Source organism: Cololabis saira, chromosome 5, assembly GCF_033807715.1.
Source record: "Cololabis saira isolate AMF1-May2022 chromosome 5, fColSai1.1, whole genome shotgun sequence".
Taxonomy (NCBI): Eukaryota; Metazoa; Chordata; class Actinopteri; order Beloniformes; family Belonidae; genus Cololabis; species Cololabis saira.
The window spans coordinates 1,903,976-1,917,354 of NC_084591.1; the positions used below are offsets into that span (position 1 = coordinate 1,903,976).

Here is a 13,379-nt window from a genome sequence, read left to right on the forward strand (position 1 = left end):
TCAATGTGCAGGTCAGGTATGTGGAAGGCAGGCATTGTGGCCAGATTAGAGTCCCCCATAATCAGACACTTGTGTCTGACCGGAAGAAACCACTCCACCATTTTTCTGTTGTACAAGACGTAGCGTAGCTACAAGCTCCAATCTGTTGTACTGAAGATGTACAACTAGAACCAGACTCTCGGGGAGGAAACACGTCAATCAGTGACTTTAGACAAAAACATGAACATAAAAGCTTTACTCACTAACTAAATCATATTTATAAAATGATAAACACATATTTACATACTAAATACTAAAACACGTGTCAAACTCAAGGCCCGCGGGCCAGATGACTTCTCTCCACCTTTTATTATCCACATACCTGCCCAGGGACTACAGATGGAAAGTAGCTAGTAAGCTAAATCCGGTGCAAAGCATCTTTTCTCATCTCTGAGACTAATGTCATTTTGTACATTGTTCCTGAGACAAATAAACTTAATAAATAAAAAATAAACATACAGAAGTAAAGAAGACTGAGAGGAGGACAAACGTTTTCACCTTTATTCTTGTAAGATCATTACATTTGAGCTGAATGAAGCAGCCTGACGGACCGTCGAGGTGCCGCTCAGATCTGGGAGCTACATCTGGAGACATCTTCCTGGTTGGGGTTCCAGACCTGGTACAGCTCCTGCAGAGCCCGGACGTCCTCCAGGGCATTATGGGCGTCGTACTGCCGCCCCAGGAAGAGCTGGACCAGAAAAGGCTGGTTGTTACGGTCCAGATCCGGGTGGAGGTTCCGGCTGAGTGGGAGTGTATCCAGGAATCCAGAAACCAGATCCTGGAACTGCTCCCGAAGGCCATGTTCCTGCAGCACTCTGGTCAGGATGGGGGCGTCGAAGCGCCTTGCATTGTGGGCCGCCAGCAGCACGGGGCGGTTGAACTGGCCCAGGAAGTGAAGGAAGGAGGCGAGCGCGTCACCGAGGGGAACCGTTGCCACGGCAACCCCACGGAGGAGGAGCTGACCCTCAGGGGAGACGGATAGACCGGTGACCTTGGTGGCCCCGGGGTCGATGTCTTGGCCAGGGAGGACGTAGCGGCTGAAAACCTCGGTCCCACAAACCGCCGCGAGCTGGACGATGTCACACGTCGACGTGTCTGAGACGAGAAAAAGAGTTTTCAGGACGATGTTGAAACCCTGACATAACGTCCAGGAATCAATGAAGCTGAATTACAGTACATACAGTGTGGAGTACCTCAGGGGTCGGTCCTAGGGCCAAAACTGTTTATTTTGTTTATTAAAAATCTTGTTAATGTAACCACATTGCTAAGGTGTATTCTGTTTGCGGATGATACAACTTTATATTATTGTGGGGAAAATCATAACACAGGTATTGAAGGTGGTTAAACAAGAACTTAAAATACTTTCACTATGACTAAGAACCCAAATTTACAACTTGTACAGTACAAAGTTCTTCATAAAATACAGGAAAAAGGATGTTCCATATGGGTTTTGTCACCTCTGCTCACAGTGCACAGAGAACACTCCTGATAATTATATGCATGCTTTATGGTTCTGTACACCGGTACGGAGGTTCTGGATGGAGATTTGTGACGATTTATCCACATGGATCAACTACAGAATTCCAGTGTGCCCCATGCATATTAGGTCACATGGGAGACATTCAAATGGAATCTAACCAGATACACCTGGTTCTCACCGCCTTATGTATCGCAAAGTAGTGAGATAATGTCTGCCTCCACTGAACAACATTCGGCTGAACTGCATTCTCTCTGTGGTCCCCGATTATTGGCTTCGTTACCTAGTGGGGGCGGGGGGGTGGTGATCTCGTAGTCCTTGGGGTTGGGGGTCGGCTTGGGGGGGCTGGGGTGCGGGCCGCTGGTGGCCCCTGGGGGACCGTGGGGCCCTGTCCCTGGCCGGTGGGGGCCTTGCGGGTCTATGGGGGGGGTTACCTCATGGCGGTGGGGGGGGTGGCTGGGGGTGGCCTCGGCTGTGGCCCGGGCGTCTCTAGTCCATTCCGGGGGGGGCTGGGCCGTGGGCGTCCCACTCGGAGGGCCCGGCCCTGCCTGAGTGGGGGGTGGCTGCACTGGGGGGGCATTGCTGCCTTGGTCCTCCGTCGCTGGGCGGGGGCCGCATGCTCCTGCGTCTGTGGGGACTCCGGGGCCTTTGGGGTGTCCGCCGGGGTGGCCCCGGGGGGGGGTGGGGCCGGGTCCGGGGGGGCGGGCCTCCCCTGGCCGGGGTTGCACGGGCGGGCGTGGGCGGGCGTGGGCGGGCGCGGCGGCCCAGCCTCCTGGCTTCGGCCTCCGCTCCCCCTCCTCGACACGATTCGCACCTAGTCGAGGGGTCGGGGGGTCCGGGGCATGGGGGACATTGTCCCGCGTGGCCACACCCGTCGCTATGGGCGGGCCATAGGGGGCCGGGCCCGCCCATAGCGACGGGTGTGCCCCCCCACTGGGGACGCGTAAAAAACAAACAAACATTTTTTTAATCTTTATTTTATTAGGCTATTTTTTAGTTAAAAATACTAATGTTGCTCTCTTTATCACTAAAATATAAAAAATATAATATAAGAATGGTGTGTTTATGTTTGATTGGGAAATTTACACTGCGGCCAAAACGTCAGATTACGTACTTGACGTAGCCCACGTCAATAACCGTTACCGCGCAATTGGAATGAATGAATGAATCTGCGGTCTAGTTTTCGCTGGCGAAGATATGGACTTGTCCACTGCAGTGACACTTGTGAATAACGCTTCTGACTGTGTGAAGACACTGCGCACAGAAAATGAATTTGCTGCGCTATGAGATCTCTGCGCTCCTCCAGTCACGGCCAGCGAGGCTGTGCCAGTGACCGGCCCGGGTCCAAGCAAGAGAAGACGCACAGTTAACAAGAACCTCCGTGAATTTGCAGTTGAAGAAACCATTGGGCAAGCACAGAGTGACTTAGACGAAAAGACCGAGTTCAAGAGGCTATTTTACAGTGTCATCGATGCTGTGCAAGGAGAGATGGATGCGCGTTTTGGAGAGCGCAGCAGCGAGCTCATAGGCGCACTGGCTGCTCTGGATCCAGAGGCCGAGAATAATTTAATGGACCCATCAAAGGTAACCCCTCTATTGGCATTAGCTGGAGCTGATGTGGTTGAATCTGAATATGCTGTGGCTTGTGAGTTCTTGGCGAAGAAAATGACCAACACCCCGGTCCCCCCCGAAGATGGAAAATGGACTGTCGTGCCAAAAAGTGATTTCCTGCCAGAATCTGATTTCTCCCCTGAAAATGGGTCTTTTTACCTGCCAAAAATGTATTGAAGGCCAAATACAGTTAATGAGTTGTTTCTACCTAAATATGACTTGATCTCATGTTTGAGCTTCATAATATAAACACTAGAGCTCACAGGATTGCTTTTAACTCTTCTAAAGGACCATTACAACACAAAATAGGCATTTTCACCTGCCAAAAATTGATTGAAGGCCAAATACAGTTAATGAAAAGTTGTTTCTGCCTAAATATGACTTGATCTCATTCTTGAGCTTCATAATCTGAAGATCTGACGTTTTAGCGCTATCGCTCAACGGGCTGCTGTGCGCGCTCCCGCGGCCACAAATCAGATTCTGGCAGGCAATCACTTTTTGACACGACACCGCCTCCCGCTGTACTGACACAGGATGGACTAATAAGAGGACAGCGCTGCCTCCACTAAAAGTAGGATCAAAGTCCGTGTGCCTTTGTGTATATGTGTGCGCGCGCGTGTGTGTAATGGAAATGCATATCCCTCTGTTGACTGTTTTAAAATGCACCCGCCGTGAACCGCGGTTGAATTGGTTTGATATTGGATATTCGACATTCAACACCCATAAAACTTGTGATACATACCACTGATTTTGGTCAAACCACTTGTGATGTGTTCATGGTCATCTAGACTATATATCACAAAACAGTAATTATTAAAAAATCATATATATGGGCTGATTTAAAAATCATATATATGGGCTGATTTAATGTGGTTTAATGAATTCAACACCCATAAAACAATCGGTGTTATGTATCACAAGTTTTATGGGTGTTGAATTAATTAAACCTCATTAAATCAGCCCATAATATGATTTTATAATAATTACTCTCTTGTGATATATAGTCTAGATGAACATGAACACATCACAAGCAATATGACCAAAATCAGTGGTATGTATCACAAGTTTTATGGGTGTTGAATTCAGTAAAACCACATTAAATCAGCCCATATATATGATTTTTAAATCAGCCCATATATATGATTTTTTTATATGATTTTTTAATAATTACTGTTTTGTGATATATGGTCTAGATGACCATGAACACATCACAAGTGGTTTGACCAAAATCAGTGGTATGTATCACAAGTTTTATGGGTGTTGAATGTCGAATATCCAATATCAAACCAATTCAACCGCGGTCCGCCGTGATGCTTTTTCAGTTTGAGAGATGATTCTGGCGTTACATCTATGTTGCATAGTCAAGTGTTTTGTGGATATTGCTTCAATGTTTTGTGGATACTGCTTTGATGTTATGCTTAAAATTGCAAGGAATTATGCTATATCGGGTATATAGCTGGTCATATTTACTGTTGGTTATGTTCAACGTGATGGCTACGTGTATCAGTGCTGCGCGAATATATGGCTGAAGTAATGGTGCCCCCCCATGCAGTTGATATGCCCCCCTTAAGATTGAGGTCTGGCGATGGGTCTGCGCGTGGCCTGGTTCTCCCCGCCTCACGGTTTTAACAACATCTTAGACACCGCACACTCAACATTTAATAAAGACATTTAACAAGGATGCTTAGCGTTCTGGAAGGGGGGGGATCATTGTCAGCATGATACCCTGTCCTCCCCCTCCCTGTTTTTATGGCATTAATCACATGCACTCAACACCAGGGTCGGGAGGGAGTCCCACATCACCCGCGTCCCCTCACCGGCCTGGGATAGGTGGGTTGGGATACCCGGGTCTGGCGGGGCTCGCCGTGCAGCCTGGGGCGCCTTCTGGCGGTGCCATCCTGTCTCTGCATGTCGGAGACAGGAAATCCTCAATCCATTCATCCATCGTTAGCTCCTCCCCGGAGATCAACGTTTACCGTCAACATGTCTAATTAATTGTTAACGAAAATAAAAAAATTAAATTTAACACCAGCTACTTTTTACTACCTGCTGTAACCGTCAACAAATATGTAACAGTTGGTTGTTGTCATGGATACGTTGTTGCTTCCCTGACGCGGAATGATGTGCTTTGATCAGGCTTTAGAATAGAAGCCGTGGTAGATAAGATAAGATAAGATAAGATAAGATAAGATAAGATAAGATAAGATAAGAAAAGATTGTCCTTTATTTCTCCCTCAATGGGGAAATTCACTTTGTACAGCAGCAGTAAACTCAACGCACATGCAGGGAAAGGGTAACAAATATGCTCATTATACCAAAGTTAACAACCAATGAGATTCACTTTTCCGTTTTATAATGGTATTTATTTATTATTATTATATATTATTTATTTATATCTCAGAGAGAGCAAGGAGTGAGGGATCATGGGTAGTTGATGTGGCTCTTTGCAGTAAAACATCAGTTAAACTAGTCCTCTCTAAGATGTGAGGGTGAGGGTTAGGGTTAGGGTGAAGGGTTAGGGTGAAGGGTTAGGGTGAAGGGTTAGGGTGAAGGGTTAGGGTTAGGGTGAGGGTTAGGGTTAGGGTTAGGGTTAGGGTGAGGGTTAGGGTTAGGGTTAGGGTGAGGGTTAGGGTTAGGGTTAGGGTGAAGGGTTAGGGTGAAGGGTTAGGGTGAAGGGTTAGGGTGAAGGGTTAGGGTTAGGGTGAAGGGTTAGGGTGAAGGGTTAGGGTTAGGGTGAAGGGTTAGGGTGAAGGGATAGGGTTAGGGTTAGGGTTAGGGTTAGGGTGAAGGGTTAGGGTTAGGGTTAGGGTTAGGGTGAAGGGTTAGGGTTAGGGTTAGGGTTAGGGTGAAGGGTTAGGGTGAAGGGTCTTACCTAAGCCGGTGGTCTCCAGGTCGAAGAACACCACGGTCCGGGTTCCGGTCGTCTGTGGAGGAAAACATGAACCGTTTTCAGTCAAAACTCCACAAAATCATGTGTTTGAACCAGTTCAGAGATTAAAAGTGTTGGAGGGGAAGCTGCTCACCGTCATTGCTGAGGAGGGAAGGAAGTGAGTCTGCTGCTCCTCGAACCCGACACACTTTCATTTCAGAAGAACTGAAACCAGTGAGGTTTCTGTCCTGGTGAGTCATGAAACCCGTGAGGTTTCTGTCCTGGTGAGTCACATCGTAGCTGCTCAACAGCCCCGTCAGTGACTGTGCAGCGCCGCGTTGCACAACCGACCCGCCTGCACACAGGGACGGACTGGGACCAAAAAACAGCCCTGGACTTTGACTAGTCCCGCGGAAACTCAACAACAAGAAGGAGGAGCTGTACAACACCCGGTGTCTCAGGAAAGCCAGGAAGATCATTAAGGACCATCTCACCCCGGACACTCACTCTCTGAACTGTTGCCATCAGGCAGACGTTTCAGGACGCTGAAATCATGCACAAACAGACTCAAGAACAGTTGCCAGAGCCATAACTACACTCAATTCTGATAAATAATCAAACTGACTTTTTCCATGTGCAATACTGACCGAATTCACTCCCCTGCAACAAAAACTGTTTAAGGATAGAGATGAATATGAGTTAAGGGGGAACAGAATCTCAAACAACCAACAGTTAAAACAACACTTAAAAGTAAGTGTATTTCAGTTACAGGGGTTAAGTTGTGGAATAGCTCGCCAGATAATCTTAAACAAAGTAAAAACATCATACAGTTTAAAAATAGTTTAAAACAGACCATGATTAGTAAATACCAACAAGATTGAAGGATAAGATGCAAGAGAGAGAATTATGGAATTATGCAGGTAATAATTACTGATCTTTTTGTCCTTGTTTTAATCAGGACTATTTACTATTTATTTTTCCTTTTTTCTTTTCTTACTGGTTCTTTGTTGTTACATATATTTTTGTGTGTTTTGTGTTTGCTTATTTTTTGGGTGGAAATGCTAGAAAGCATTTGTTATAGAAAGTGTAAATAATAATAATGTGAAGGTTAAAGGCATTTATAAGCTCAGAGCTTCAGCCTATTCCTTTTCCATCTAAATGATTACACGACATGTTATGAATGAGTTTACCATACTGAGCACATGATCCAAATAAATAAAAAAATAAAAATAAAAACGAGCAATACCTGTATGATGTCTTCCTGTTTGTGTCCTTTTAGAGAGTATTTATTTTTATAGTTGTTGTTTTAATATATCTTTTTTTTTTCTTTTAAACCATGCACCTTAAAGATAACATCCAATTTCGTTGTACCTGTACATACGACAATAAAGACATTCTAATTCTAAAAGAACAACAACAATGACGCCTGGCATGAGTCACTAGGGTTGGGCGGTGCAGCTACACCGGTTCAACAAAGGCCACGATTCAAACTGATGTCTTGATTTTCTCTCTTTTATTCTCCTTCTCCTCCGTCGTCAAAATCATAGAACACCGTGAAAACTACAAATAGAAGCAGAAAGTCCATATGAGTCCATTGTAACTAAATGCTGACCCAACTAGGGTTTCCACCTTTCAGAAATAGAAATAAGGGACGTCCCGATTTCAGCAGCGCAGGAGAGAAAAAAAAGCCCCAAAACTTCTAAACTGAATAAAAATGTGTTTATTTTATATGAAAAAACTAAATGCTTTGATTTAAAGTTTAAAGTGCTTTAATAGCATTGAACTTTCATGACTGTAGAGACAACCATACTAGTAACTGAAATATCCTCCTATGTATGTATGTACGGTAACATCAGCCCAGATGTATAATATAGCCTACAGGTGAAGAATATGGTGTAAAAGTTAATTTATTTCAATAATTCAACTAGAATATGGTGTAAAAGTTCATTTATTTCAATAATTCAACTAGAATATGGTGTAAAAGTTCATTTATTTCAATAATTCAACTAGAATATGGTGTAAATGTTAATTTATTTCAATAATTCAACTAGAATATGGTGTAAAAGTTAATTTATTTCAATAATTCAACTAGAATATGGTGTAAAAGTTAATTTATTTCAATAATTCAACTAGAATATGGTGTAAAAGTTAATTTATTTCAATAATTCAACTAGAATATGGTGTAAAAGTTAATTTATTTCAATAATTCAACTAGAATATGGTGTAAAAGTTAATTTATTTCAATAATTCAACTAGAATATGGTGTAAAAGTTCATTTATTTCAATAATTCAACTAGAATATGGTGTAAAAGTTCATTTATTTCAATAATTCAACTAGAATATGGTGTAAAAGTTAATTTATTTCAATAATTCAACTAGAATATGGTGTAAAAGTTAATTTATTTCAATAATTCAACTAGAATATGGTGTAAAAGTTAATTTATTTCAATAATTCAACTAGAATATGGTGTAAAAGTTCATTTATTTCAATAATTCAACTAGAATATGGTGTAAAAGTTCATTTATTTCAATAATTCAACTAGAATATGGTGTAAAAGTTAATTTATTTCAATAATTCAACTAGAATATGGTGTAAAAGTTAACTTATTTCAATAATTCAACTAGAATATGGTGTAAAAGTTAATTTATTTCAATAATTCAACTAGAATATGGTGTAAAAGTTCACTTATTTCAATAATTCAACTAGAATATGGTGTAAAAGTTAATTTATTTCAATAATTCAACTAGAATATGGTGTAAAAGTTAATGAAAATACGGTACAAATCGTGTCCCGTATTAGTTCAATACGGGACGCAACATTTCTTTCTCAAATAAAAGACAATTCCGTATTTTACGGGACGGGTGGCGACCCTAGACCCAACGTATACAAATAAACACATGAAGTGTCCAGTCTTTTCAAAGCATTTTGTACACAATCACAAAATAAAATACATTTGATGTTAGACACAATTACCGTTTGCGCCTCTTGAACACAGTGCAATTCTTTATCCCGTGTCACGGCATCCTGCCTCCATTGTCTGTGGTCCCGCGCTTTACTTTTCACCCACAATCCCTCAGTTGACCCTCACGACAGACCAGGGGAAGTGACCACACCCTTTCAAAATAAACTATCCTTAAACCTTAAAACGCTTCATGAAAAAGCTAAACAGAGATACAAGTCCAAACTTGAAGATAAGATGGCTGCAAATAACCTTGGCTCAGCTTGGTCCTGCATGAAAACAATTGCGGGCATCCAGAGTCAAGGGAATAACAGCCATGTTTCCTTAGAGGGTTTTAAAGGAGCATGAGGCTCCTTTTAAGAAATGAGACTCTCTAGCGCCACCCTTCACCACGACGGCCGTTGGGGGTACTGCAGCCAACAGTGAAGCCGGCACGGGAGAACGGGGAGAACGTGCATGCAGCCTCATGTGACGTCACATCCGCAGGACAGCGCGGGAAATTCGGGACCGAATTGCAGCACATTTTGCAGCACACAGCCTGTTCAAGGCAACGGAGAGATACACTAGAGGATCATTCTTTTGGGTTTGGAACGCTTCATCTGACATTATTACTAGAAAACTTAAAACGTATACGGATTTTTTTCATAAATCCTGCCTCAAGCTCCTTTAAGTCTGATTGTGAGCTCGCCAATGCTCTTAATTGCTTTTACACTCGTTTTGATAACACAGATTTTAGTTTGAAGGTTCAGGAACTTCAAAACAAACTTAGGAACAACCAGCATTTTAACATCACATGTAGAGATGTTGAAAAGGTTTTTTACAAAACAAAAGTCAACAAAAGTCAAGGCCCAGATAATATCTGTGGACGCTTGATTAAATCTTGTACAAAAGAGTCCCATATTCCACTACATTTTTAATAAATCCCTGCAGACACAATATGTCCCAAAGGTCTGGAAGGATGCTATAAGGATGCTTTAGTGGTCCCAGTACCTAAATCTAGTGGCCCCAAAATGTTTAATGATTTTAGACCAGTTGCTTTGACCTCAATTTTAATGAAAACCTGAAAAAAACTTGAAAAAAACCTGAAAACCTAAAGATAAAAACGAAAAAAAAACTGAAAACCTGAAAAAAACCTGAAAACCTGAAAAACCTGAAAACCTGAAAAAAAACTTGAAAAAAACCTGAAAACCTAAAGATAAAAACGAAAAAAACAACTGAAAACCTGAAGATTAAAACGAAAAAAAAACCTGAAAACCTGAAAAAAACCTGAAAAAATGGAAAAAAAAACCCTGAAAAAAACTGAAAAAAAACTGAAAATCTAAAGATTAAAACGAAAAAAAACTGAATAAAACCTGAATAAAACCTGAAAAAAATGGGAAAAAAAAACCTGAAAAAACTTGAAAACCTGAAAAAAACTTGAAAAAAACCTGAAAAAACCTGAAAACCTAAAGATAAAAACGAAAAAACCTGGAAAAAAATGGAAAAAAAACCCTGAAACTTTGAGAAACTGGTAAGGTCAGAGATCTTAAAAATGACTAAAAATGCTCTTGACCCCATGCAGTTCGCCTACAGGCCACACGGGGGAGTAGAGGATGCCACAACCACCTTGCTCCACCTGCTCTTTAAGCATCTGGAGGGAAGTGGATCTCATGCTCGAATTCTTTTTATTGACTTTTCATCTGCTTTTAATACCATCCAACCACACATTTTAGCCAAGCGCCTTTTAGAACAATTCAATTTTAATTCTAATCTTGTGGGCTGGATTTTGGATTTTTTAACTAACAGGACACAGAGAGTAAGGGTGAACGGGGTCCTGTCTGGTTAGCTTCATAGCTCCACAGGCTAACACAAGCAGAGGCGATTCTAGGGTCTGTTGGGGCCCTAGGCAAAAATTTCTAGGGGGCCCCTCAAACCAGCGTTCATCGCCGTTATGTTATAATAAACTGACACCAACGAAAACTTTATGACATTTTGACCAGGATTACTTGTGAACAGAGCATGCGCAGAAAACAAAGTCTTCTTCTTTGCGTTTTTTGGCGGATTGCATACCGCCACCTACTGAACCGGAGTATGTAGGACAGGATCTAGTTGTCCATAGCTTTACATTAAATCATCTAATATAATAATACTAATGAAAAGAGAAAAACTCGAAACAAACAAATAAAACAAATAAACCAAACAAGACCGCTATATACTCACTATATCCTGTAAAATAGAAAACAAATTAATGTTCCGCTTGATGGGGATATTCCGTTTGGCGTTTACATGACCCAATATTCGGGTTTTAAAAGAGTTATTGACTGCATGTAAACACAGTCGTCATAGCTTTCATAGCTTAACATTAAAGGTGCGTTTCCACTACAGAACAGCTCTACTCTTCTCTACTCTGCTCTACTCTACTCTACTCTACTAACCAAAAACGTCAATAAACTTAACACTGGTCTGACGCTAGTTTTGCTGTTTAACGGTAGTTATCTGCTCCACTTACCACTGTCTTGCTTTCTTCTGTCTTTGTCCTCCTTTTTTTTCTTCCTCTTTTCACTGTCGGACAGATAACTACTTCTCTTCATTTTTCTTCACCTTCGGTTGAGCCGAATCGGCTCCATTTAAAACTTCCAAAATGAACGTTAAATTCTGTGCACACGACACTGTGTGTGTTTTTTTTTTTTTTTATTCTGACACTGCGTACAGGTGGATGATCGTGATCATGGGAATGACGACATGGGGCCCCTTAAGGGAGGTTTCTTACTGGCTACTGAGATGTCATTGATAATTGCCTTATGTTTGTTTAAGGAGGAGGATGTGGTCATTACGGTTACCACATTTTGAGATCTGTACAGTAAAAACAGCCTTCAATACTTTTTTAGTCCTCTAAACCCCTGATAGGAAACACTTTTGTAATAAAAGTAATAATAAAAAAAAAATATATATATATATATTTTTTTTTTTTTTTTTTTTTGGGCCTCATGGGCCCCCCAACAACTCGGGGCCCCAAGCAGTTGCCTGCCTTGCCTATTCACAAGCTGCGCCCCTGAACACAAGGATGCGTCCTCTCTCCACTTCTGTTCATTCTTTACACAAACATGTGCCAGAGCAAATATCAAAACAGGACTATTATTAAGTATGCAGATGATTCCGTTATTGTGAGTCTGCTCCAAAGGAATGAAAGAGGCCATGGCCCTATAGTTGATGACTTTGTGCAGTGGTGTGAAGAGTCACATCTTCAAATTAACATATCGAAAACAAAGGACATGTTAATTGATTTTAGCAAACAAATCCACACATATGATGCCACAACCATAAGAGGTCAGTTAGTGGAATGTGTGGAATCCTACAAATATCTTGGGACTATTATTGATTTTAAACTGAACTTTCAAGAGAACTGTGAAACTGTGTGTAAAAAAGGACAACAGCGTCTGCACTGTCTGGGAAAACTGTCTTACTGGAATGTTGACAGAACCATGATGATTCTTTTTTATCGTGCCTTTATTGAGTCTATTTTATCTTTTTCTTTGGTGTCATGGTTTGGAAGCCTTTCTATTAAAAACAAGAACGCATTGAATCAAATTGTGAAATGGTCAAGTAAGCTGATAGGTGAGCCACAGCTGAACCCTTCTTCCCTGTACACCAGATTGTCTGTTGAAAACCTGAAGATAAAAACAAAAAAAAAACTGAAAACCTGAAAAAAACCTGAAAAAAATGGAAAAAAACCTGAAAACCTGAAAAAAACTTTTTTTTAAAACTGAAAAAAACCTGAAAACCTGAAAAAAACCTGAAAACCTGAAAAAAAACTTGAAAAAAACTGAAAAAAACCTGAAAACCTAAAGATAAAAACGAAAAAAAAACCTTAAAAAAAATGGAAAAAAACCTGAAAACCTGAAAAACCCCTGAAAAAACCTGAAAAAACCTGAAAACCTGAAAAAAACTTGAAAAAAACCTGAAAAAAAACCTGAAAACCTAAAGATAAAAACGAAAAAAAAACCTGAAAAAATTGAAAAAAACCCTGAAAAAACCTGAATATTAAAACGAAAAAAAACCTGAAATTCCTTTCAAACTAAGACCAGAGCAACCAGCAGTTGCCTCTCCCTCCCTCCCTCACCTCCCTCACCTCCCTCCACCAGGAGACTCCACAGGTGTAGTTCCTCCTGCAGCCACTAGAGACTCCACAGGTGTAGTTCCTCCTGCAGCCACTAGAGACTCCACAGGTGTAGTTCCTCCTGCAGCCACTAGAGGCTCCACAGGTGTAGTTCCTCCTGCAGCCACTAGAGACTCCACAGGTGTAGTTCCTCCTGCAGCCACTAGAGACTCCACAGGTGTAGTTCCTCCTGCAGCCACTAGAGACTCCACAGGTGTAGTTCCTCCTGCAGCCACTAGAGACTCCACAGGTGTAGTTCCTCCTGCAGCCACTAGAGACTCCACAGAC

The 13,379-nt window shown here is 41.7% G+C and overlaps 1 protein-coding gene across 1 annotated transcript; it reads right to left on the minus strand.

Annotated features, from left to right (window-relative positions):
• Nucleotides 1-526: 526 nt before the first annotated feature.
• On the minus strand, nucleotides 527-6,337 carry plex9.2 (PML-like exon 9.2). The gene is made up of 3 exons (XM_061722393.1): nucleotides 6,151-6,337; nucleotides 6,000-6,051; nucleotides 527-1,134 (listed from the first exon to the last, which is right to left on the minus strand). Exons 1-3 carry the CDS (start codon nucleotides 6,154-6,156, stop codon nucleotides 605-607), a joined length of 588 nt encoding a protein of 195 aa, XP_061578377.1. The 5' UTR covers nucleotides 6,157-6,337; the 3' UTR covers nucleotides 527-604.
• Nucleotides 6,338-13,379: the final 7,042 nt, after the last annotated feature.